At 35.6% G+C, this 27,620-nt stretch overlaps 4 protein-coding genes across 4 annotated transcripts; 1 reads left to right on the top strand and 3 right to left on the bottom strand.

Annotated features, from left to right (window-relative positions):
• Positions 1 to 1,460: 1,460 nt before the first annotated feature.
• On the bottom strand, positions 1,461 to 12,343 carry LOC128996534 (glutathione S-transferase C-terminal domain-containing protein homolog). The gene is made up of 11 exons (XM_054421921.1): positions 12,131 to 12,343; positions 10,468 to 10,616; positions 9,691 to 9,784; positions 8,950 to 9,123; positions 7,718 to 8,011; positions 6,594 to 7,177; positions 4,539 to 4,707; positions 4,050 to 4,262; positions 3,315 to 3,425; positions 2,554 to 2,701; positions 1,461 to 1,597 (listed from the first exon to the last, which is right to left on the bottom strand). The coding sequence occupies exons 5-11, from the start codon at positions 8,009 to 8,011 to the stop codon at positions 1,470 to 1,472; spliced, it is 1,647 nt and encodes a 548-aa protein (XP_054277896.1). The 5' UTR covers positions 8,950 to 9,123; positions 9,691 to 9,784; positions 10,468 to 10,616; positions 12,131 to 12,343; the 3' UTR covers positions 1,461 to 1,469.
• Positions 8,961 to 12,023, bottom strand: LOC128997623 (protein JTB-like). The gene is made up of 4 exons (XM_054423262.1): positions 11,992 to 12,023; positions 10,468 to 10,616; positions 9,691 to 9,784; positions 8,961 to 9,123 (listed from the first exon to the last, which is right to left on the bottom strand). The coding sequence occupies exons 1-4, from the start codon at positions 12,021 to 12,023 to the stop codon at positions 8,961 to 8,963; spliced, it is 438 nt and encodes a 145-aa protein (XP_054279237.1).
• A 2,707-nt stretch (positions 12,344 to 15,050) lies between the features above and the next one.
• On the bottom strand, positions 15,051 to 19,531 carry LOC128996956 (uncharacterized). The gene is made up of 2 exons (XM_054422511.1): positions 19,241 to 19,531; positions 15,051 to 16,326 (listed from the first exon to the last, which is right to left on the bottom strand). Exons 1-2 carry the CDS (start codon positions 19,425 to 19,427, stop codon positions 15,890 to 15,892), a joined length of 624 nt encoding a protein of 207 aa, XP_054278486.1. The 5' UTR covers positions 19,428 to 19,531; the 3' UTR covers positions 15,051 to 15,889.
• A 3,425-nt stretch (positions 19,532 to 22,956) lies between these two features.
• Positions 22,957 to 26,596, top strand: LOC128997026 (transcription factor Jun-like). The gene has a single exon (XM_054422604.1). It carries the CDS (start codon positions 23,083 to 23,085, stop codon positions 23,902 to 23,904), a length of 822 nt encoding a protein of 273 aa, XP_054278579.1. The 5' UTR covers positions 22,957 to 23,082; the 3' UTR covers positions 23,905 to 26,596.
• Positions 26,597 to 27,620: the final 1,024 nt, after the last annotated feature.

The raw sequence follows: 27,620 nt of genomic DNA, 5'->3' as shown, positions 1-27,620 counted from the left end.
TTCTGTTGTTCTTCACCGACGGTGCAGGCAATGACTCAACGTGAGGATAGTTTGAAAAAACAACTTTGTCTAGTCAAACGAAGACTTGTTTTAAAGTTTATCCTTGAAGTGAGCTGGCACATGACAAATGTGGAAATGAACTTAATAATTTAAGAACTGTAATGAAGTTTCGATGAAGTGTTGGAGCTAATTTAAGTTGAACTGAATTTAGCCAAATTTTTACTTTATTGTTTCTTACAAATGAAAGACGAAAGATGTTTTGGAGATTCAAAATTCTGTCCGTATTTAATTGTTTTTGTAATAAGCTTTATTTATTGTTTAGATTTAGGGTTTGTTGTATTTATTTTGTGTACGAGTAGTTTAGTTAATTTATTATTTGATTCCTGTGTGTACAGTATAGTTTGTAAATATTCAATAAGGTGTTTTAATATCAAACTCAGTTTACTATCCTATGTGACGAACTTTTACTGTAGAGTTGTGAATATTTGTTTTTAATTCCTATAATACTATATTACCAAGTAATTTTCTTATCAGGTTTCAGAGCTTTGTTTTGCATAAGTCTTCGATAATCTGTATGCAATACAAACAATGTGTCTCTTTGAAGAAAAAGAAATTGGTTTCCTGAGATTGTGGTTGCAAAAAATACCACTAAATTTATATAAAAGCAAAAACTCTTAATCAAAATGTATCTTTTTCTAAAAATGTGGTTTTTGTTAAGTAATTCTATTTATTTTTTCTCGTCACAAAATCTGTTCACTAAGTAAAATAACTTTAATTTTGCATTTTGCATGTAGAAGATTTGTGAAATAACTAACCACTTATAATACTTAGGAAACATTACCTTAGTATGCAGATTATATAGGTATTTATATTTTACTATGTTATAAGTATTATAGTTTCATAGAAAATTAAGATTTTTTGCACACCTCGGAGAACAATGTTATGTAAAAATTGTAAATAAAAATAGTTTCTAAGACATTTGTTTTCTTTTAAACCAATGCTAAGCATCCCTTATGTCTGATCAACAATTTCAGTAACAAAACATGAGATAGCCTATACAAATTGTTTGGCCAAGATTAGTGATACAAATTCACTACTGTTGGACCACTGTCAAATTAGAGTGGGATTTGATTGCATACAACCTTTACAGCATTTCACAATTACATTTTCGGACCCCCAGATAATATTATTTTAACATATATCATACTCCCTTAACAAATTTAGGCGGTTTTAAAGAGAAATTCCATCCCCTCCTTTAAAACAACAGCTGGTATAAGTTCAAACCATCAGCTGTATCGTTCATTAAGAAAAAAAAGTTGTGGGGACCCTAGAAAAACTTTCCCTTAAACTGCCTAATTTTTTTTAAACGGACTATAGGACAAGTAATATGATAGGTTGCCTTGTTATTAATTTGAATCTTGAATCAGCTGAAGGATCAACAAACGTTTAACTTTGTAAAAAATACTTTATTAAGACACAGACACAGACTCTGGTATTCCAACAAGAAGGTTATTCTTAGGACTGCAAGTGGAAGGAATCAGCTTGGCTAGAGACACTCGATAACCTCTCTCTCTGGCTAGAAGACACCGGTCCGAGTCTGTAGAACAGAAAAAATTGTCTTAGAAAACACTCAAAAACTTCTCCGCTGGAGGCATTTACAACATAGTAGAGGTTATTACCATTAAAGATATTTGTATATCCTACCATTACATCATTGGAGGCTTGGCTCAAACCCGGAATCGTTTACGTTTTCATATTACTTTACGCCTATAGGACCAAGGCATTATCACAAGCCATTGATTGGTGGGATTTGAACCTTCGACCAGCTTGTGCTTTTTACAGAGAATAGTGCAACAAATCTAAAGACTGTTTCACAATTACTTTTATACCAATAACTTTCTGAGCGTTTAAAAACATCTGCCTTGTGTTCCACAGTTTCTCAAAGTCGCCTTTCTATCTTATCATTCTATTCTTATCTTACTTTGCCAGTGTGTGTTTTATGTTTATTGAGGTGATGGATTTATAAAGGAAAGAAGTGGTTTATTGGGAGCGAAACTTAGGTTAAAGCCTATAAGGGGTTTTGCCAATCAACAAACTTTATTAATTTTATTATTTTTAATCACACTGGGTTTAAACAAATTTCTGTACCATCTGACTTTTCTGCTCATCCACAAAAAAGAAAGGTACAGAACAGAGTAATCTTGCTTATGGGACGACCTTGTGCTTTCAGCTCAGATATTTTGTGCCAGAGATATAATAGAAACAAACAAGGAGGAGCCTGAGTGGCGAGCACAAGCGGAAATTCCTATCGTACAGGGCATACTGTCTTGCTCCACCGGTGAGTTTTACACGTGGGCGAGGGGGGTGGTTTTGTACTTTGCTGGTGCCGACACCACTTAAGTGTACCATTGAATGTTTCCTCTGTACCCTACTTCTCTGGCTGAGCCAACCTTGCTGAAGTTGTTTTATTACCGTATTTATAAACACGCAACTTACAAGCAAAATCTAGATAAAATCCTGTTTCCTATATCAACAAGCAAAGCTGTCAGTTACCTATCAGTCGCATGCAGCGCTCGCCCTGCTCACTCTTGGCGTACGTCTGTTTGTGAGTCTGGTCTGCGCAGTGACCCAACACCAGGTATTGACGCAGCGGCAGCGCAGACAACACCGAGCTCCGTGGGTAACTCACCACGTGGTTACTCTGAAAAAAATGTTTGATCAGCTGATTTGTGTTACCCTGTGACTATGGATACTAGACGTTCCATTTTCATATTAAAGTTGTAGTAAACATTAAACACATTTCCTGATTTAACATCCATATGGATCTACTGAAGAACATGTTGCAGTAGCTTAAAGTAGACGGTGTCACAATTTACCATTGATTCATTCAAATTCTTTTGGATGCAAAATTGGCTACAGTTGGTCTATATATATCATTCAGTATCCTTAAGTCAACAAGATTTCATTTTTTTATTAACTGGTGTGTTTACTTTTTTTTATCCAATACCTAGGATCTACTTTCATATTATTCTGTTCTAATTTGATAAGCCATTTTCAATACGGTAAGGATAAAAGTACCAAAAACTGTGCAACCAAAGAGATTTCTTCAAAATCTGATAAAAATAAACCTAAACTTATGAAGATGTTGAAAACTGTTACACCAAAAGTGACAATAAATTTAGATGCACTATCGCAAAACCGTTCCCCGTTCTTTTGCTAGTTGGAAGTGCAATAAAACTTTTTAATTAGATTATTTTAAGTAGGTGTATTAAACTTCTACATTTATGTATGTCAAAAGAGAATATCTTTTATACCTGCAAGGATCCATAACAGCAAGGACACACGACAAAAGCTGCTTTCCTCTGTAGACTCGTCTCAATAACTAAGTCTGAAGCTACTCCACATGCGTGTAGAGAGGCTCCGATCTGAAAATTAACAGACAACTGTCATTTAGCCGAGGGATTACAGAAAACTATTGCATGAACAAATTTACCTGTGTTTTGAAAACATAATTCATTTACAAACAATAAGTTTTAAATTTTGATAGTAATGTGTTGATTGCAATTTTTAACAGTTTGGTTGTTTAATCTGTTGTTATGTTTCAATTTTTCTGGTATTAAATTGATAAAATTGTTCTTATATATTTTAGCCTAAGCCACTATTTTAGCCAAAAAAACTATCGTTTTATTCTTAGCCTAACGTAGTATGAAATCATTTCAAGTCCAAACTCAGCTCATCTTTTTTTGCGATTTGCAAAAAGGGCTGCAATGATGATGTCGCCATGACGACGGAGTCTGTTCATAAGTTTGACGTGACCGAAGAAAACGTTCACGATTTTTCTGAGACTTTAGACGATGTTCTAGATTTCATCGAGAACTCCCAAGAAGTTCACAATGGCACAAGATGTTATTGATTTTGCAATGACCAGGCAAGCTGCTGACCCTGCCAGACCCAACCATCTGTTTACCCCAGACTCTTTATAAAATTCAACCAGAAAAAAATAAAAAAGTAAAATGGTAAAAGAGCATTACATGCTTGAGTATTCGTACCTGAAACGGTCCTTTGAAGTAGTCCAGGTTTGACTGTATGAATGTTACATTGGTCAGGCCGAGGGAATGTACCTTGGCCTTGGCTCTGTCTAGGGATTGTTCCTTGTTGTCTAGTAGAACAACATGACACTGAGGTAGACAATAAGCCAACACCACACCAAGGTGTCCGCTACCACAGCAGAAGTCTACAATCTTGTCACCAGGCTTCGCTACCTACACAGAAATAGCTCACGTTACTTAAGGATAAGGGAACAAAACTTTATGGAAGATAAGGTAAGGAAAAACCGTTCAAAATTCACACACCATGTTAACTCGCAGTAAAGCATGTGATAGACATCAGAAAAATAACTCAAGTCTTCGCTTTGTACTTCACTCCCTCCATGTTGTTTGTTTCAGGTTTTCTGTAGACGCCATTTCCGTTTCTTGTCACCATCGCTTCCGGCCTCACTAATCAACTAATGGAATATTTGACATTAGGGAATCCCTTACCTTAATGACAGCATTGGCCAAATTCTCCAGCTGTTGTAGTTTCCTTGCGAGACGATTATGAGGCACGTCAGGTTGAATGTCAATCATTGTTTTTGTCCAGTCAAACTCAATCTCGTGGCCAAAAGGATATGAGTCGCAGTCAAAATCTAGATCTATTCCGTCTATTGACCTAAAAATTACCCAATGTTCATTACTACTAATGCAAGGTTAATGAAGGTTTTAGTTAATACTGGTGATATCCCAAACACCTAAAATGATGTAATAAATCAGTTTACGATTTTGATAAGTATACTTAAGAGGGTTCCCTACCCCTGCCGAAAAACGTCAGAAAACCGCTTCGCGCGGTATCATATAGCGATTTCAGTTTAAACATTTAAATTGTGAACCATACACCATTTTGTATATAAAGAGTGGTTCTACTAAGTTTGCTTTTTAAAAAATGTCTATGCTTACGCAATCAAGGGCAACGACCTGTCAAAGTTAGTGAACTTTACAGTTGAATAATAATATCCTTTTTGAAATTATCGATTTTTAATAAAGCAATATTAGTGCGAAATTTAACTAAAAATATCAAGTCACTTTTAGTTTCAAGAAAAGATTATTTTTTGTATGTGCAAAATGAAACCGCGTAAAACCTTGCACGGCGAAAAGTGCTATGATTCTGACAGACTCTAGCGGCCTTTATCGAAACTACTCTCTCGCGGAGGGATACCAATTTTACACATTCTTCATTCATAATATTTCCCCCAAGATTTATCCATGACACAAAACATTATATTAATTATTATAAACCAGTTAAGCAGTATAAATAAATATAGCCAAGAACCTGTTGATAATATAAAAACGTTCAGCCATATAGGTTGTAGCATATTTGTTAAACGAAAACGTTTAAAATTAATATTTCATTTGAATAAATGCATCTTAGAACTGGAGCAAATAAGTTCCAAGATGTAGCGTTTTTTCAACCTTGCCAAATGCAAAAGCTGTGCGACGCGCTGTGGTGTGATCCTAGGGCGACAGGCGCGGCGCGGCAGAGGAATTCCCTAGAAATGAGTGAAGGGTTGTAAAACTTTGGGCTCTTTTATTGGTTGTTTGCAATCGGTTTCTCTTTTCCGCCTAGATAGATATTTCGGCATTAGTTGTTTGGACGGCAAACGAACAAACTTTGCTAAGAAAATGTCGTATCAATCTAGATGCGCTGCTGCAGTCGTGAGCCACAATAGCGGTACACCGCATTACAAGTTGCACAAAGCTATGTACGAATGCAGCCCTGGAAAATATTCCAAGTCATATGAAATAAGGCGAAAAAAAAATAATCAAACGTTCACAGTTGCGGTTGAAGACTCCAAAAAGTAGCACATAAGTGCTCATCTACCAGGTGCAAGGCCAGCCCAAAAATTATAGCTTGGGCTATAATCCCACAGTTGTTTTACAGCGGTGTCATCTGACTGAAAGATGCGCGCAACGGTCTTGAGTCTGTATGAACGGCGTGAATAGTTTCAGGGAGGTAGCCCGTTGTCGCCAGTCACCGAGGGTTGAAAAAGAGAGAGAGAGAGAGGGAGCTAGGGGAGAAAATGAAAGTGAGTGCACTGCTGGGGCGGGTTTACTAGGATGGGCCTACTTCCACTGCGGAGGCGTCCTGGCGGTGACACGACCAGCAGACTGCAATCTAGGGATTATTTTGTTGTCTTGTAGTTCCAACTAAACTCACCAGGGTCGCAGAAAATTGAAAACAGTCCGAGGTAGGGAACCCCCTTAAAGTGGCTTTGCTAATTTTTCATACACTATACACATAGACAGAAAGACATTTTTTGATGAGGTATGAAAACAATGAAGGTTGAAGATGTTTATTCCATGTGATTAGGGAGTTGCATTGTAATTTTGTTGGCCCAAACATTGCCAGTTCAATTGCAACAAAAGTTGAAATCTGTGATAAAAATTAAAATCCAACTAGCTGTACTACATTAATTGGTAATTATCAGCTTGTCTTGTACCCTTTTCGGGGTATCATTATATTTTTGAAATGTCATCTATTCATAAAGTTTTTCAAATTACCTCAAAGCTTCTTCAACATCCTCTTGCCGAGTGAACTGCCTCAACTTCGGTTTGTATCTCTTCGGGTCACTCTTGTATAGACTCTGTTGAGGAACTTCTGGCAAAATGAAACTCAATAAAGTATAGCGACTCCGAATCTTTAAACAACTCAATCCTTTCACCACTAAAGGATCATTAACGACTAACTCGTACCACTTTACAACCGACGGTAAATATTCACTGAACTGTAAACCAGACATAGTTTGATATACAATATAAACACAAGGAAGAACAATCAAGTCGGCCAATGACATTGTCGGGCCTTCTGCGAATTTGTGTTCGACGTCTCGGTTGTTTTCTGTCTGCACTTTTACTTTACCCAGGTTGTGCATACGGACGGGTTGTCTAAGGTGTTCCTCGAATCTCGCCAGGTGTACAGGAATTTTAAATTCACCTGCGAAGTCTGTTTTTAAAATGTCTTTCACGACTTGTACAATGTCTATTTCACAAAACTTTGTCCATAATGACACCTCTGCGCAGGCAAACAAACAACCTTCTCTAAACCCCAGCAAGTGTCTCCACTCTTCCCCACTGTGCTTCACAACCTGGAAAAGAAGAAAAATAAGTAAGAAACATTTTGATGCAAAATAATATGACTAGATTAGATTTACTAACAACCTTTGTGATTAGGATGAATAATCGAGACACAACTACAGTAAAACCTCAATTAACTGAAAAACTTTTACTCAAAATACCGACTAACCAAAACAGCTAAAAAAATCATTTTACATAATCATTCTCCCGTGATAAAATATTGAACATGTCCTGTGGTCACGGAAATACTTGGGTGATCAACAAATGTCAGGTAATCAATTAATTTGGTCGTTTAGCATGCTTCTTGTACAATCCAACCTTTTCACTTTTCCTACCATGGCCCGATCCTGTACGTGACAGATTTGCGAGATTGAACTGCAAGTCCTATTTCCTCATTTAGAACATAAAATATTACATTTTTCCCAACCAAAATTTTGGTTATCCGAAATTACCTTGTCCCACTTTATTTTGGCTAACATAGGTTCTATTGTATAACTAATATTTAACATCTTCAACTAGACCAAAATTGTTGAAATATTTGAAGTACGTACCTGTCTAAGCACACCGCACAGCCCGGCCACACAATTGTCACTTCCGGCAGTGAACACAGGCAGACAACAGTCAGACACTGGGCATTGTAGTGTGTCTGGGGTCACTGAGCGCACTGACTGTCCCACACTGACACTCAGTGAGGGTTGGTCAGTGCGCTCAGTGAGTACGAGTGTCACAGACACGTCAGGGGGATGTTGTAGATACTGGAGTAGAAACAAGCATACAGCGGACTCTACCGGGACCTCGGCCTCTTCTCCGATCAGCTCACACACCTCGAGAAACACTTCTGGCATCTGGACATACAATTATGTTGGTATCTCTCCAAGTATCGGTTCTACTAAAACTGAATTACTTCGCGTTAGTGAAATTATTATTTCTGAAATGTCTAAAGAAATAATATCACTGCAACTCTACACTTTACAGTTTGTTTAAAACACATGCTTTTACAAAAAAAGTCACGTGACTGTCCAGGTAGCCCAATCAAACCAAATGGTACAAGTTTTATGGTGCATGAATTGCAAGTTTTTGTAGGACAAGTAGGCCTAGATTAAGTTTTGTAGTGATCTTAGTTCTTAGTTTGATTGTGGATGCATGGAGTGCAGCAAACATTTTCTTCTACTGTAGTATACACTGTACTTTCCAGTATCAACCATACATCTTTAAAAAATTAAGTCCATTTTACATCCGTTAAGGTCTCTGTTAAAACTATGTCACCTAATCCTGGACTTTCCATGTAGGGTAAATTTCAAGTTCCAAATCACAAATCCTTCCTCCTATCTGGTAAAGATTGTCATTACGTTAAAGCTTATCGGTGGAATCTTGTCAGTAATCCTTAAACTGAAAACTATTGGAAAACATGGAATGGTAGCCTATTAGCTAGTAAATACAAACGCTGAATGCCGCAGCACATTTTTCGTGGGAACTCGGCTAACACGGACTCGCTGACAACACTACCGCTCATATAACCTGAACTATTTATATAGTTTCCCCAACACACCGAAGTTAAATGTGCCGTGCATTAGCGCTTGTATAACACGGCCATAAGCCTCATAATGAATGGTGAACTACTGGTACCTACTAATTTCTATATTTTATAGGCCTATCCATTTCTTTTTCAATTTGAGAGTCCTGCAATCGAATCTCACGAGTGAAGACGTACCTAAGAAAAACAAAACAATTAATCTAAAAACAAAATGGAACTGAAATTTTCTCAAGAAATGGTTAAACTCACTTTTCTGGATGTTAGACACTATTGGCTATCTGTCTGTGGATACGTTTGAGTGTGCGATAGTCCAGCACTCGCTGTCTGAGATAGACCGTCACCGTAGAAAAGCAGCCAACCATGAACATGAACCCCTCAAACTGCCAGAACTTCTTTTCTTCTAGCCAGGTCACTCGTTCACAACTATAAATTTATCATTTTACTATTAAAATAATGTTTTACTGATCTAAAAGAGTTTTTGCTCAAATTTGATACTGCCTAGGCTGAAACTAGGTTGAATGTTGATATTACAGTCTTTAATCTTTCAAGCTGGGTCAAGAATATTTTGACTTTCTTGCCACTTACTTAAAAACATATTATCAGAAAATATCCTTATAATGTTTCATCTCAACTTGAATTTCAAAAATGATTGTCATTACAGTGGAATATTAATAATATTGATAAACCCGTTGGTAATTACATGACTGATTATGATATAGTTTGTAGAATCTCCAGAGATTATGTTTGAAGTTCATAATAATATTAAAAATTAGATTACATTCAGTATTAGACTATCAAGTAGGTAGTGATGCAATCTAAAAAAGGGTAAGGAGGATTAGATCTCAACAAGAGAGTTTGGTCTGTTACTTTACAAGAATTAAAAAAATCCAAAAAGCATAAACAAAAATAAGCTATAAAACTATACAAACATACAACTATAAACAAAAACAGGTATGCTAAAGCTATACAAACAGCACAATAAAAACTCACCTTCGAAACACTTTGCCTGACTTTTCACAGATAACTGATTCTTTGAAATGCGTTCCGCTGCAGATTCTGTTGCTTTTACTGGCAATTTCAAAGTCTGAAACAAAATATTCTGCCTTTAACAGGATACAAGTGTTACAATCACCAATAAACTAAGTTAACTGTTATTTGCGGGATTATTGCAGCTGTGCAGGCACATCAATTCCGTTGGGATCGCCTACACTATTTTGTAAAAGTTACTGTTGCTAGTTACTAGTTGCTAGTTTCTAGCTCGGTTTGTGTAGGCCTATTTATCGTTTTATGCTTTAGATAAGTTACTTTCTTACCCCAGAACAAGATCAGAATCCCCAACTGTCACAGATACTTTGTTTCTTACTAGTTGTGAAAATGTCCGCAATAATCGTTTTAATAACATAAACAACTCAATTTCATTAAAACTTTAACAATCAATAAGTTAGGGATTAAGGCTTTGTCACAATCACTAAGTAGTAGGTCTTCTGGGTACGAACGATTTGGAATACTAGGTGGAATGTGGCTAGTTGCTAACGTTATGGCTTCATTGCAGATAGCAATTTTCAAAGCTGGTGATAAGCCCTAACTAGCTGTATAGTATTCCGAGGCGGTCGTACCCAGGAGACTTAGTACTTAGGGTTAGGGTTAATCAATAAGATAACTGGTTAAACATTTATTGGAAACCAGATTTAGGTAGAATTTATTTCATTAGGTACTGTATAGTAATAAATTAGTTTACTTAAAAAAAACTTAACTGAGCTGACATACCTGTGCAAGGGTGACACTCCTCCACAACTTTGAAGTTTTCAGTCAACCAACAAAACTCAGCTCCTGAAGCGTTCTTCTCGACTACTCTTATAGTTCTTCCGTTACCAACAGCCCAGTTGCTTTCTATTACCAGCACCAGAATGGTTAAACTGTAAAAAAATTAACTTGTGTTGCAAATTAATGTCAAACAAGGCACGAGATTTGTTTCTTTAACCTAGATGTGATTAAGACATGGACCAGTTGGGTCGCCTAAAACATGTTTTGTATTACAGATGCCTTTTGGAACTTAGCTGATGAACAGTTGAATTGTGTTGTTAGGTGAAAGGTATCTGTAAATTGGCAGTTAGTGGCAAGGTTGATGCCAACCGTCCCGATTCTACCAGGACAGTCCCGACTTTGAACCCCAGTGTTTATGTCTATGTTAATCTGGGATGTAAGGGTACCCGTCCCAATTTTTCCTAACCAAAGGTGGTAACCCTGGTCAGTGGCGTCACATTTAAAAAAGCTCACTTGGCAGCGTCTGGAGCATGTTGAAAGCCTTCATTTACACACAATACTTGTATATTTGGAAATTTATGATAACTCAAGTCTGTTATTTTGAATTATCTCATAGGGTATTAATAATTAACTTGCCATAATATATGGACCTATTAGGCTAACTTATTTACAAATCAAACTTTGCTGATGGATGTGACTTGGTTTTTAAGCAGCTTAATTGATTTGTCGGGCAGTTCTTTCAGCGAAACAAAGACCTATTGAGTAGGCTTTGGTGAAGCGTTGCTCTGAATTGCTTTGGATGCACCTAATACTTGATTCTTGAATCCTCATCGATGACCATCTCAAATGAATATGAATATGGTACGACAATGTTGGACAGATTGTGTCAATGTAGCTTACATTTTAAAACACTACTTTACATATTATATAGGCCTACATAAGTAGCAAGAAACTTTAACTAAGTTTTAGGCTGTGGCTGAAAATAAAACATTCCTGGATTAGGGGCTCTCATTCCTCAAGAGACTTCTAGTAGCTCTTCGCTCAGCTCCTCCAGCGAGTAGTGATGGGATATCCGAATGGTTTCCATGACCGAATAATCAATCAGTTATTTTTTGCGTCAATCGGTTATTTTTAGTTGAATGAATCACCGAATCAATTTTAGTCATTATTCACTGTCACAAAACACAACTAATTTTTATCTTATGGGAAAGTGAATGGCATTTAGTCCTTTAGCGTCAATCGGTGATTTTTAGTCGAACGAATCGCCGAATAAATTTTAGTTTCCTAAAGATGTGACAAACTAAATCAACTAAATAACGAAATCACCGAATCGCTCGGTAAGACTAATTTAACCGAACCAGGATAAAATAACCGAATTAGTCTAATCAGCATCAATAACCGATTGATTCGGTTATTTTCATTCGGTGATTCCCACCACTACCAGCGAGTACAGTGGCCTTTTTACCAGGCTGTTCGCTGTTTCTAATTGCCACTTTGAAAGAGGTGATTCTTGAACTAACCTCTTACTGAGCCAATCCACTGTTGGAGTCTCTTTTCATTATGCTACTCAGTATACAACAGAATGGTGATCATCTTTAAATGGTTGTAACTACTACATAAAAGAATGCAGCCTAGTTTCCTATTGTAGGCTAATCTAGGTACTTACCCTCCAAGACATATGATCCCAAGAAGCATGCGTTGTTTAGAACATGATTCAATCATTTCTGGAAAGATAACTTATTAGGCCTAGGCTAGTTCAAACAGTTTTAACTGGGTTAACGACTAAATTTTTGAGCGAATTTAGACAAAGTTGGAACTGTTGTAAACGTAAACACTTCTAACCTGTCCCAATCATATTCATACGAGTCAGTTTTATTTAGTTGCGTGACAGGAGAGTGAAGTGACAGTGACAGGTGACAGGAGAGTCCACAGGACAGCAGACAGCTGACAGGATCACTTTCTTCTTCTTTATGCAACAAGATGGTGGCATAGATTTATTCCATGATGCCTCGTCGTACTGTACTTTCGGTGTTTCGTGTTCCGGGTATTTTTTATAACTTAGAAATTATAATCATAGATAAAACCAGTCACTTGGTTCCACCCGGTGTACTGTAGAGGTCGTGTTTTGTTTACAATTTGTTTCTTGTTATTTCAGACATTTAAAACCTTGTTTAACCAAATACAACTATACAATAACTCACCCCGTAGTCCAAACAGTAAAGCAAAAATCATTAACTTAGCCCTAAATAGAAACAAAATGTTGTTGAAACTACAGTAGCGATCAATTTCACCAACATGAACTAGACACGAAAAACGAACTTCAAAATTTACAATCAGATGAGAAGTCTACCTGAACTACAGTAAAGTTGCGATCAGTGTCACCAACATGGAACTAGACACGAAAATTTAACTTCAAAATGTACAATCAGATGAGAAGTCTACTTGTAATATGTTTAGGTTTAGTCTATGGTAATATGTGGACGGCCCCTGTGGTCCAAAAATCTGACTTTTGTTCTTTTAACATGTTCATGCTGTCACATTTTAAAAATGATCAAACCTTTCAGCCATCATGTGTAACTTAGATACAAACAATTTAATTTATTCAGTACATAGGGGCTATAAGGGAAATTCAATACCTCTGGAAATTCTGGAAAACAGGTCGGTTTTTAATGGTTCAGTTTGTAAAAGAACTGGGCTTGTGTCTTGTTTCTTCAGTACCTGTTCCTGTTTAGTTATAAAGTATGTAGATATGCACACCCTTGTGTTCATCCAAGCTACTTCCCTTTTTGTAATTAATGTGACTTACCACTGCAGCTTGCCTGTTCTAACAAATATTATAATATTATCGAAAAGGAAATTGTGTAACGCCAACGTCTTAAAAATTCAATCAACTGTACTATGATAGTGGCCCAACCTTGAGGTTTTTTAATTCATCTTCAACCGAATAATAAACCCCAAAATATTATCTTTAATGTAAGTTCTTGGTTTTCTTTTTATTAAATTGTACTTTTAAAGGGTCCAGAAAGGGAATGGGAACATTCCGACCAAATATGCCATATTTATATTTTACATACCTATCCTGATCACTTTTTTTATCTCAATAATTAATTTACATCACTTTACAGTAATGTAATTATATTATTTGAATATCAAATCCAATCACTCAGCTTTGCCTTAAATCAATTTCAATTTGTTTGCTTTGGTGTGTTGGCATTATACAACTTCAAATTTGAATCTTTATGTCATATCAATCAAACTGAAGAAAACAATCACACTGAATCAGTTTTATTGATGTTCTCATAAATTTGGTAAAAATAACCTAAAAATAGTAAAAAGAGTTTAATTGATGTTAAAGGAAGTACAGTAAGCAGTTACAAAATGTGTTAATTCAATTAATTTTAAACTTCCTTTAGTTCGGCATCATATATCCTAATGCAACAATAATACGCTTTGTTATAATATGCTTAAATGTCTAATATACCAATATTTTCTTACCATAGCAATGATGGGGTTCATTTCTTCCTTAGTACCTATCAATATTAAAATCTTAATTTAGGTATCAAAGCAGCTTATCTATGTAACAATCACAGGATAAAAAAAATACAAACCATCCAATTAAAGGAGTTTTGTGGTTCTGTGCTCTGCCTAACATACAAGATTACAAAACCATAAACCATAAGGTAAACGTAAACCCATGGCTTATCCTGGTAACTAACATCTTCTGTTCTGGATGAATTCTGCTGCAAAACTATTGTCAAATGGGTATTTTACTTCATAATTTGTGTATAAAAAAGGACTATTTTCATTGTGATTAATGTGACAGAGAATAAACAAAATATTAGTCTTGTAGTTATAAACATAAAAATGTATTGTTAAGATTCCCTGCTAAAATTTCAAATTGCAAGGGTAAAAGTAAAACTATTAATTTTCTTCATCAAAATTATTGTTAAAACAAAAGTTGACAAGTGTAGTGATTGAATCATGCTCATGTAAAAAAATATTTGACAACAAAATTATACTTATTTGTAGTTGTTGATTTATGAGATTTTTTTTATCAGAATTTATTTTACAATCTGTTCAAACAAATATGAGAACAATAAGTAAAATGGGTAACATAAAAAATTGCAGGAAGCAAGCACCTGTTCATCAACAAGTCTTGCCAAAAATTGGATCAATCATTTAAATATTTACAGAAATCTGTAGCTTAGATCCAGCTTAGGCATTTTGGAAAATTAAAAATTAGTAAAAATAAATTCAAAGCTTTATAGGAAATGATAAATATTCTTTATATGTAGCTTTTAAAATTCCAAACCATTAATTCAAAAGCATTAAAAAATGAAAATGCTAAATTTCCATCCTCCGTAAAATAATATCTCCACCCAATGCTCTATAGCCCTGTATGGTGGAACAAGTCTGGCTGATCCTTCATCTACCTGGGGACTGACCAATGGCCAGTCCTACTATTAGGTAGGGGTAAGGAGACAGGTTCCATCGTACAGACTATAAATCCGTACACCACACTTTTAGCCTACATCACTTGGATACAAGGTTAAAAGATAAAACAAATATAAATACATAGTGTATTTATTTACCCGTATGCCGCCACTTTTGAATGATAAAACAATGTGTCATTCTCAACCAATTATGATATTAATTTACTCAAACGGACAAAATATATTACTTTGAGATTAAATTAAATTACCGTACCTTGATTGCACTACGGTACTTATTATTCTAGGTAAGCATTCAACTTAAAATAGTTTATCTGTTTAAATAGTAAATTTTTGTAAAATAGAGATGTCCCTTGAAATAAATAAATACACAGAGTCAATAGTGAACACCGTTTTTTTTCCTGTCCAACGCTTCTCTTGCCAAAGAGTTAAGACCATATATGTTGTCTGGATTTTATTAGTCCAAGTTGCTTTAATTAGATGAATGGATAACAAAAAAGCTTATTCCCTATATGGGAAATTCGCTAAAAAATGCGAGACAGGTTAGTTTGTTAAGATTAAAATTAAATATGATAGTTAAAAGATTTTTTAGTTACAATGTAGCCTATTCTAGTTTGCACAGGTCATAGCAAATAACAACATACATTAAAATCAATGCTCGGTCACGTTAAAACAGTTTTCAGCAATAAAAGTATTTTCAAAATCAAATTCAATCAATATCCTACCAAGCTAGAAAATAGGAACTTTATGTCTGACTAATTGATATATTTGGTCAAGTTTTTTGAGTCAAAGAGTTCAGTTGGAGTATAAACATTTGTTAGACCCTAAACAAAGTTAACAGTCTTTTCAAACAATTGTTTATTGTTTATGGTACGGATCTATATTAGAATAGAAATATCTTTTTAACTAATCTATCCTCGGTAGCCAAGAGTGGTAAGACACTGACATCCATGATATGTCACCAAAGATATTTACTAAGCATTTTGCCTTGCACTTTTAATGCCAGCAATCAGCTGTAAAACTCCCATTTGAAATTCTAATATTTCGTTTTCGTCAAAGTTATTCAAATGGGGAAGAATCCCCTGAAAAAAACACAATTGTGAGTTGAGAGGCGATGGTTCAAATGGGGTTACCGGAATTATTTCAACATCTTCCTCTGGCTTTCTGGGTGTTTCTTCAGGATTTGGTCGTTTCCTCTTTTTCTTGATCTTTACTTCCAACAAACTATGGTCAATTTCTTCTTGTGTTTCATCAAACCCATCTTTATCATAGATTTTGTTCAAAAATTGCATGTCTTCATCGTAGCAATATTTTTTCACTCTCGTACCATTCCTCTTGCTTTCTATCACTCTTCGCCTCGCTTTGCTGTATGCGTCTCGTAGGTTGGCCCATCTTTTTATAATTGCTCTATCTAAAGAAACAAGTATCGTTAGTCCAAACGAACTAAAAATACCCCCGCCGCAGCAAACCTGCAGACTAATTGAATTTCAATCCGTCTGATTGGATTGTTACTTTAAATATTTCCATAAACCAGACATATTTTAATTTATTCGAGTTTTAAATATCATTAGATATTGGCTAACACGTAGGTTTGCTGCTACGGGGAAGGTAAACAGTGTTTTTGTAAAAATATTAATAGTAATAGATTAAATAAAGATGTCAAATTTGATCAACATATATCCATAAACAAGCAAACCAAAACAGTTTTCTTTTTCTTCGTAAAAATAACGTAAGAATCTTAAATGTTCAGTTTTCTTTTAAATTTCTTTAAAATTCTCCTTATTCTTCAATTTTTCAACAATGTATCAATGTACAAAATTATCTGTTTTTTAAGCTCTAAATGATTGTTGTATTATACAACAATCATTTAGAGCTTGTATTGAAAATCGGACATTTCCATGTTATAAAGCTAAAAAATTTTAAAAACCTTTTTTTACATTTTGAACCCTTTAATATATCGTTTCTATGACTCGGGGAGTCATAGAAAAGGGATATTATGGGGTTTCAAAATGTACAAAAATGGGCTTTTTCAAATCCTAGCGAGGTTGGTGTTGGTCAGCGAACTCACTCATGTTTATCACGCCCCACACCTACAAGCCAAATTTCATCAAAATCAGACCAAAATTACTCGAGTTATCACGATCATGGATAGGCCTACATAAATACATAGGCCTATATAAAAATTTGAACTAATAGTGTTTCCCCACGGGGAAATTCGCTAAAAACTACCTTAAAATAAGAACAATAGCAATTGACTTTGTATTTTGTAGTTATTCAAATCTATCTATCTATATATTAATAGGCAAGCATGTTTCTTTAAAACCTTTTTTCTCAGCTCGTGTGCATCGTAGGGAAAATCTACGCATACCGCTGGAAAGCTATTTTCCTGTAGGTGTGCAGAATCCCTTTATAAATTTAAATAGGCTCAAAGATAAGCACAAAAAATGAGTTTAAAAATTTGAAAAAATTAACATGGATCTTATGCGTTGCTATGCTGGTTACGAAATAACAACGAAATATAAACAGAAAATCAAAACAAATGAAAGAAACTCCAATCACATGTTTTATTTACAGTGTGGGGTGAAAATAGATAAGTGAGTACATTACATATTTTTGGTCGAGTTTCGACCACTGGACGACCTCTCGTATATATATAATCCAATGTATGTTTGTATATTTGTATGTTTGTCCTTTATGGACTCCAAAACCGCTCAACAGATTGTAATGAAACTTTTAGGCATTATTCAAGGATGGTTTGTGTGAAGTTTGGTGCAGATCCGTCAATAGGGCTCCGCCCCAGTGGCTCTGGAGTTTCCCATGTTAACCTTATGAGTACTCATATTTAAATGGAATTAAAGAATCTTAACAGCTGGTGCAGCTAAACAATTTGATTCTGTGATGTTCAATAGCATTAAAAAGTTAATAGGTTTACCAACAGGGCGCAGCACTATATTTTTTTTAATTTATGAGAACAGCTAATTTGCAACCAAAAGGTGAGTGAGCGTAGCGAACGAACTTCAACTGGAGGCGAGTTAGCGTAGCGAACGAGCTAACCTGAAGGCAAGTGAGCGCAGCAAACGAGCTCCAACCTAAAGGTGAGTGAGCGTAGCGAACGAACTTCAACCAGGACGTGATTGAGCCATGCGAACGAGCTCATCTTGAAAATGAACGAGCATGTGACATAAAACCACAATAGGACAGGACGACGTCTGTCGGGCCAGCTAGCCTAGTATTTAATATTATTAACTTTTATGGAACAATCTCTGTTGTAATGTTGTAATCATTTACAAACCTGCCAAACATCTGAGTTAAATAAGGGATCATAATTAATTTTACAACAGGCAAATAATTAATGTTCAGTAACTGCCGAAAATAAAGGTTAATGACATGCTCCTGAATGCTCTGTCCCTGACTGCCCCATCAGACTATAATAATTCAGTTATTATTTTTGTACACATGTATTTTTTTAATACGTCTCAAAACAACGGTAAGACTATAACACTAAAACTCTATGCAATTAACAGAGAACACATTATTTAAAGATTTTGCCATAGGCCTTTCCAAAAGAATAACGAATCAAATAACGATCTGTCAACGATATAACAGCTGATCTCAGCTCAGTCAGTGTGTGTTCACAGCGGGATTGTTATCCCGAAAACGGGATTTTTGGACCACGCGCGGGATAAAACGGGATTTAAAAGCTCTGATATTTAAGCTCTGAGATAAAATTAACCCCAGAGGCCACAGCATAGATTAGACATAGTCTATTAGTCTATGGATGGCGGTATTGTAGTTTAAACGAGATCTATGATATACAGTATTATAATTAGATCAACATGGAATGGGCACGTCTATGTCTACGTCATAACCTCACCGGAAGGTACCGGTAACGGGATTTTCACAAAATTCATGTGGGATAAAACGTGACTGACCAGACCATCCATTCCATCAAACGGTCTTTCCTCGGCCCGGTAAGCGGGATTTTTGTTTTGGTCGTTGGTCGCAGGAAACAGAAACACTGATAAAGCATCAAACAACGATGTAAACAATTGGCCTCAAAGTGCAAAGTGTCATAATCAAATTGATTATTGGTTCTTTAATACACTTAGGAATTTTTCGACAACTGCAATTACTTTATTGGTCATCTGATTCCAATCTAAAGTCACGTGTTTGTAAAATTGCTATCGTCGTATTGTATATTCATAAATTATTCCACCTTTTAGCGATTTTACAAATTACAGAATTTTCCTAATACTGTGCACTTCACCTAAAATTATTTGTCACACATCTATGAAAAGTCAAACAAATCGTCAGCTGCTACTTACGAAATTCATTTTGATCCTGTTCCCTCATATCCTCGAAATCTTCGTTCATTCCACAGCAAACTTCCTTCCAAGCCTCTTTCACTGCTGTTCTGTCTTTGTAAGCTGATTCGTATTTGTCCCATAGTGCAGGTCTGTCTCGTACCAACGATATGAGTAATTCACTGTCTATTTCTTTATCGTCACCCATCTCGAATAATTAGTACACTTCACTACCTAATCACGATAAATGGTGTTATCAAACGATATAAAACCGTTACGGATCGCACTGGTGGCAGGACAGGACGGCCGACGGCGCCGTGACCCAGTTAATGGCGGACGGACACGAATCATTGCCGTGCCGTTCGCGCCGTGGAGGGGGAGCGCGGGAGATTTGAAACTAGCGCAGAAATTGGTTATTTTACAGACGTCACGCTTTTTGTTCGGTGGGTTGTATTAATTGCTATTGTTCAATGTGAAAGATTTTGAACAATATTTTTAGATTGTGACGGTTATTTTTTACTTCCTCCCCTGTATATTGTATTTTATGAGAAGGTATTGCTGCAGGCAATTGATAGACCAATGGAATAACATGGGAGTACAGTTTTTAATTTTCTCAGTACCTTTAATCATACAATTGCAGTACACAATCATAGATGAAGTAATATTAACTTCATCTATGATTATATCCCTTACAATACTATTTTGTATTTAAACTCTACTCTGTGATTGTAATGAGAGTCGGGCATTTTAATTTGGATGAAAACTTGAAACCCAAATTTTCCCAGCCACATCCATGCCAAATTTCATAAAAATCAAACCTAAATTACTCGAGTTACCACGACTGACCAAAAATTAACAAATGGCGTTTTTGGCCACTAGGGACACAAACATTAAAAATTAAACCCATCCCAATTCCGGGTTTAACGGTCCCACCGTCCCACCTACGGGAATAAAAAGCTACCATCATGTAATAAATAGCTACTTGCTACTTCCCAAGGGAAGTTGCTAAAAATTGCTCCATTCCCCGTAATAAGATGGGAAGACATCAGCTGTTTTCGGTTTCGCGGAACTATTTGGCGGGTGAAGGGACGCACCATACACAACAATTAAATCGGCAATACGAGGAAGGGGCGGGAGACAGAGTGAGAGAGAGAAGTGTTTTGTTTGATAGCCTTGAATGTTGCCAGACAGCTCGTGGAAACGGTGAGTCATCGCCCCCCTTCCCCCCGGGTACAACCCCCCCCTCCACTAACGACCCACATCGGGGACTCTGTGTTGGGGGAGGCGTCCCACAGAAAAAAAACAATCAATACTGCAATACTGCATCCCTGCTACTGGCATCTTTGTGAGATCGTTACACAACGAAATGTTGTTAGTAACGTACAGTTTTTTTTGTTTTTTTTTTATCAACAATATCAATCGGTAGATGTAGAAAGTTTGGTATTTTCTCAGACCACTATGATCATAGGCCTGCTTGATCATATGAAAAATCTGGACCAACGATTATTTTTAATAATTAATATAATTTCAAGTTTTTATTATAATTATTGTACATTATTTTACTGCGTGACATGGGAGTAAAATAAAAAAAAATCACGTTTATTAAACCTTTTTCAAAAATTAAACCAAATATTAATAAAAAGTACAATTAATAATTTTGGGGAAATCTGTAAATTTTTGGGGTTTTGGAATATATTGTTACGCACAAAATGTTAGATTTTCTTGACTTTTTAATTTTTAAAGCAGTTTTCTTTTGTTTTAGTAGCTGTTGTTGGTAAATTTTTAAACACGAGTATTATTAAACTCGTAAACTTTGGTTTCAGGGAACAGAAACACTGGATTTATATTATTTTAAATATATTATAGTACATTTTTTAAAGTTTACAGATAGTGTCTTCAGAATCGTACAAGTCTATCAGTAATTTATGATAATCTTAGGCACATAGAAGATTAGAAGATTAAGAAAATGTGTTGTATCATAGCAGAGTAAAGATTGAGAAATAGTAAAAAAAACTCTGGACAGAAGGTTGACCCAAAGCCAAAAACGTAGAACGTGCGCAAAAATAACAGTTGCATCAATTGCAAAACCATGAGAGCTTGGCCTTGGTTTGGAAAGCAAAAGACATGTTTTACAACTGTGAGTCCTCCGGTAAAATCAGATGGGATGGTCCTTCGTGTACTAAATCCAAATCCAATAGGGCAGGGAAATTGAACTATTTTTGTGTTTTCGAATGTGCGAAGAATAAGCTGAACAACTACCAAAACAGGACTCATTTACTTTGAATGTGTCTCATCCTATTGCAAAATCGAAAGATTTGTTGTCTTTATTTCATTTGTAATTGCGAAACTTACAATACACATTTTTTTAAGGTATATTTTATGGCCTTTCTTTACTCGTCAGTAAAAAAATGATACGATAGGTCAAAGCAATTGCTTAAAAATACTAGAATCCATAAAACACTGAGCAATATGTTTAACCAAATTAATCTTCGAATAAATTTCAGTGATTATAAAAATTAACATTTCAAATAATTGCATAATGTGTAGCACCTTATCATTCAATGTTAACAAGTCCAAAGAATGCATCGATAAATTCCTAAGGTTAATGCTTGGATTGCGTGCGCCAGACGCCTTCACATCAAATTCCACAATCTGCATGCCTTCACGTCATGAGCCGAGCGGTGGAATAATGAAGGCGCAAGTAAAATCCGTAGAATCCATGGTATTGGGAAAAGGTTTCTCAATTACCCTCACTTGCCCATTTTTTTTTTACAATTCAGAACTTTTTAGGTTAGGTGTTTAAACTTATTGAATGTGAATAATTGCTATATGATCCTTTAAAGACCATGTCTTTTTCAGTGGGTTAAATTTACTTGGTACTGTAGTTTGATATAAATTTGGGTGTATGGTGAAAATATTGAACACGAAATCATATAACTAATTTTTAAAGGTATTGTTTTGTTGTAATAATTAATCATGAAAGATTGCTTGAAAAATGTTGTAACAATAAATTTGCTGTCATCAAGAAATATATTTGTCACACAATTATGTGGGTACGTATTTGGTTTCAGTTACTGTATATTGCACACATATGTACAAAACCTGTTGAGGTGGAAACATTTTAATACCGTACAATGAAACTTTTTAATGATGTACGGAATGTAAAGTTTGAAATGAACTGATCGATTACTTAAATCTTAAAATAAGTGTTTAGTCTGTGGATTTTATGGTTAACTATAGAACGGACTGCAGAGTAATGCAATAAATAATTTTACACTTTTATATAACAGAATAGCACAAATTTAATGGTTTTTTGATAAAACGTAGCACTTATTTTTTCTTGAAGATATACACACATTTTTTTAACTACAGTGTTTATGGATTTCTTAGATATGCGAACATGAAATCAACAATTATAAGGGGACAAAATCGTTATTTTGTAAGTTTTATTTATAAACTAAACATAAATTAATGAAGATGAAACGTTAGATTTGGGGAGAAATAATTTAAAGAAAACAATATTTGAAAACCCGCCACTAACGATGCCCCTCTCCGCCACCAGCGCGCGGGTGCGGGGCGCACCACCGCGACCAATAGGAGCGCGCCGACCGCTTCGTAGAATATTGAATGTCGTCATCGCCAGCCAATCGGAGTGGCGGAAAGTGACGTAGTTGCCAGAAATAGACTCAGTGAGTCACGAGATAAAGGCTTGTTTGTCAAGCCGCGGGTTCACTCTGGTTGTGAGCCGGCTGTTGAACGGATGTGTTGTTTGTTTCGAAGTGTTTCACGTCGTCTGTACAAGTTCACATTGTTTGTTTACCAGTGATGTGCGTGGCCTTCGTGCTGTTGTAAGTGTGTTACCAATGGTTCGTAACGCGACGAGGATGGAACCTACGTTCTACGAGGAAAACACCATGCGCCAGCGATACTGTGGTGATAACGTTAAGGTTCTGAAGAGAACTATGACTTTGGACTTGAACGCGAACAGCGGCCAGCCCGTCAAGAGGATGAAGTTGGTTCCTGTGTCCACCCCGGCGCCCATGTTGTCGTCACCGGACTACAAGAAGCTCAACATCAACACACCCGAGATAGAGAAGATGCTAATGGGTCAATCTGGACTTCCTACTCCCACGCCGGGACTCTTCCCCAAACCTATCACTGAGGAGCAGGCCGCGTTTACCAGAGGGTTTGAAGAAGCCCTGCACGAACTCCAACACCACAGCGACTCCAGTCAGGGAGCGATTCAACATGTCGATCTACCCAGGAGTAGTAGCAGCAGCAGTTCTTCGGGAAATACCTACATGACCCTCGACTCCCAGTACCCTCCCAGCTTCGGCCTCTTGTCCAACGGGGATAACATCACCGTCAAGGAGGAACCTCAGACTGTGCCACTGGGACCTACACCTCCGATGTCACCCATCGACATGGAGAGCCAGGAGAGATACAAACTGGAGAGGAAGAGGGAGAGAAACAGAGTGGCAGCGTCCAAGTGCAGACGAAGGAAGCTGGAGAGGATCGCTCGACTTGAGGATAAAGTCAGGGGGTTGAAGACGGAGAACAGTGAGTTAAGTAATGTAGTGGCCAAGCTCAAAGAACACGTTTGTTCGCTAAAGGAACAAGTCTTGGAGCATGTACAGAGTGGTTGCCAAATAGTGTTATCGTCAGGGCATTTTTCTGCCTGTTAGCACCCGTGGAGCTTAATTTTGTAAGCTAATATTTTTTTATGTATATATATTTATATACTAGATATAATCAAGCAATATTGAAGTCATCTTCCTTCTGTGCCACAAAATTTGTAATATCTAATGTGCTCAAAGATATGTTTCGGACTTTATAAATCAAACAAGTAAGTTGGGCTATTTCCATTCAAGATGACCGTAGGCCTATTTCATGTTTCACAAGGTTGGAACTTATGAATCAATCAGAAAATTGGAATTCTGTCTTTAAAGATAAAATCTTTTATTTGACCATCTGTCCAGCCGTAGAGAGCAATTCAATGTTCTTGAAGATTTATTGTTAGGCCTACTATATTGATAGTAAGGTTGATTCAGAGGCACAATTAATCCTCTATGAGTCATAGAGCTGTGTATAAAGTAATTTTAAGTTAACCAATAGTTGTAAGCAGTATAACAGAGGCTATTTATAGGTTAGGTTTAGAAAATGTGGCCTCAACTGTTTTTGTTGTTATTTCTAGTCAAAACTCGTGAGGCCAGCATTACGTGATACCGTTCCCAGTTCTTTTTTTACAAAGCCTAGATTACTGTTTACAGTACTGTACTAAACATAAAATTATTTCTCTTCAAAACGAATGTACTGAAGGTGTCATGTACACACTCCGCTTAACATTCAGTTAACGTAGGCTACTTCATACAGCACAAACATACAGAAGCTTGTAGGCTAACTCAAGTACCTACCCTTTTAGTTTACACACAGATTTTAGGAAGCTTAAATTGAATTTGAGTAACACGCTACCTGATTCTTGGCAGATTACCAGCCAAAATTGTTGAAGGACTGATAATCTGTCATGGAACAGTTAAATGATTAATATGGTACATTCCAACTTGCTCCTATAACCGAGTTTATCTAACAAACTCATCTTGTGCTCTGTACAAATCAGCTGATTTCAGGTGGTACGTCCAGCAATAAGAGAATAATGGGCGATTCTACTTCGTCTTATTCTCCGGTTGCTGTACGTAGCATTTTGAATTGCTTAGATAGTGCTTGCGACTTCATCAAATGATGCTCGCTAAGTCACTTTTCTTGTCGCTACAGTAAACCCTGATCACTAGGCCCGAGTTTATACAATAATTTAGGCTTTGTCACTCTAAATTATTAGGCAGTGCTTGTTATACTATTTGTTACCATTGTGTTTACTTTTCACTTTTAATCCATTTTCATAACGATTTAGGCCTAGGCCCTATCAGGTTTTTTGCTCCAATTAATTCACAACTATTCAACTAAGCAATCGATCATGAGCATATTCAATAGCTTAGGCTAATCTTTTGACGATCAACCCGAGTCAATTCGACTGGGACTGGAACATTCGGTCCTGTGTGTTCGATAAATATAAAATTTTAAAACTGTGGTTATAGGCTATTCTCAATTTTGTACTGTAATAAGAAATTATTTTGAAAGAAGCCTGACTAAGAAATTATTATTTTCTGCTATTTACAGTTTTTAAAATCACATAATGTTCATGAAGTAATTTTGTCTACCAATTAGCTTCGGTTTTCAATTAGAGTTTACTGCAAATCAATCGTGCCAGTAAACTTCTTTGTTGTGTTGAATGTTTTAGTTTTAAATTGTTTTGCTTTAAAAAGTCCACTTCATGCAATAATTATTGTTTTAAGTATACTTAGTTTAATTTGTAAATCTATAAAGGCATAATTAAAATCACAAGGATCGTTTTTTGTTAAAAAATTATGAAATGTTTCATTTGGCACACATCCTACAAATTAAAAATATATACTGGTAGCCTATATTTCAAATGATTACCGAGGGAATGTAACCCAAAAATATTTGCTGGTGTTAAACTTTACTGTAGGCCTAATCCCTGTGAACCTTTTTTTATCTCAAAGTTCAATAGATACTTTTACCTGTAGGCCCTACATCCATCCAAACATAATTCTTAATGTCAACCTTAGCATTCTTGTGGTCTAATTTGTACCTTTTAGATTATGACTGTGATTAAATTAGGAAATTAGGATAGAATATAGCTTGTAAGTTTGCACATTCCTATGTAAGATTTGCTCCAAATGAGTATTATTGCAGATTTATAAAACTAAAGTTGATGTAATCATGCAATTCATTAGAAGAACATTTTAAAATCTCAAAGCTTATGGATAGATCATTTAATATATTTGTTACAATTATGTATTTTTTAACTATTGTACACTAAAGATATAGTTATCCAGTTATTATTTTTATGACGTTCAATCAGGTTGTCATACCATAGAACCATACATTAATATAATGTTATTTCATGTGCAATTGTCTTTGAATACCATTTATTTGCCATATTGTAAATGTAGAGCAATAATCTAAAATTTCTTTTGATCACATTTAGTTTGAGTTCTTAAATCATAGGTGTTCTAATATTTTACAGAGACTATACAATCGCTATTTGCGTCTCTTATACACTATAATAATGTCGTGCCTTGTGTATTTTTGATCTGCTATACATTTTATACTGAAGTGTGTTTATATGTATGCTAACTGAGCCCCTTTCTATTTTTATACTATAGGCTATATCCAGTTAGTTGACAGTGTGTTGCAATCATAACAAAGTATGTGATCCATTATGACTAAGATTTCAATATTTTCAATTGCGTTTTCAAAGATATGTTTATATGATGAAATAAACCATTATTACCATCACTTTTGAGTTTTCACTCCTTCCTTTTTCAGTTTAAAATGTTAAATTGATAGTTATCTGATGTATGTAAGGGTTTTAGCCACTAAGTTTAACTACAAAATGCTTATAAATTTATCCAAATGCACTAATTTTTATTCATTAACGTCACAGAAGCCTTAAGATACTGGTACTTGAAAATTTCACAATTTAAATTTATTATTACCAACCAATTGCACAATGATAAGTAGTTAAGCAAGTTTAGCTTTGACTGCAAATAGAAGATTATTTTAAAAATTCTGAAAACGATGAAAATTTATTGGACTAGGCCTATCCAGAAACTTGTTTAAATCAAACTTCTTTGGTGACTTAGTGAATTTTTAATCTCCATTACTGCAACATAACTTTTTCAATTGTTCACCAACAAACATTCTCAATGTTATTTTCTATTGGAAATTTAATTTCTAGTGCCATTTTAGGTGTATTTTTGAGTCGCAAATCGATGATTTTCAAGTGGTGTATAATCAAAGGTGATACCCATTTCATCATTAAAAACTTAAAAGTATATATTAAATGTTTACTTAGATTAGACGAACTTAAAAAGTGTATCTCAAGTTTACACCAGATGGTGGATAGTCAGGTGTGTTTGAAATCATGTCACAGGTTGTGCCTTATACAGAAACCTGTCCAAGGAGAAGTGGCGAAATTAACAGCTGTGGATTCCAAGAAATGTTTACAGGTTTTGCCAAATACTTAAGGGGAGACTGAACCTTTTTTGTCTTAAAAAATTAAATTTTTGTTTTTCGTCTAAAATTAATCTCCGTTTCTTCCTGATTAAGAAAATATATAATACTTAGTATATTTAAAAGCTTCTTATGATAACAATAAATAAACAAAGCTAACTCTACCGAGGTTTCGGCCACACTATTCTTATGGCTTTGAGTGTGTGCTGCAAAGCTTTTAAGTGTGTTTTCCGAAAGTTAGTTTTTTTTTATCTTTAGGTACACATAGTTCAAAATCTGTAATACATAGAGACTTAAAATTTTACAT

The sequence above is a fragment of the Macrosteles quadrilineatus genome, unplaced genomic scaffold, assembly GCF_028750875.1.
Source record: "Macrosteles quadrilineatus isolate MER2022 unplaced genomic scaffold, UCM_ALF_1.0 Scaffold_6__1_contigs__length_79288215, whole genome shotgun sequence".
Lineage (NCBI taxonomy): Eukaryota > Metazoa > Arthropoda > Insecta > Hemiptera > Cicadellidae > Macrosteles > Macrosteles quadrilineatus.
The sequence above is the reverse complement of the archived record's forward strand: the minus strand, read 5'-3'. Positions and strand labels throughout refer to the sequence as shown.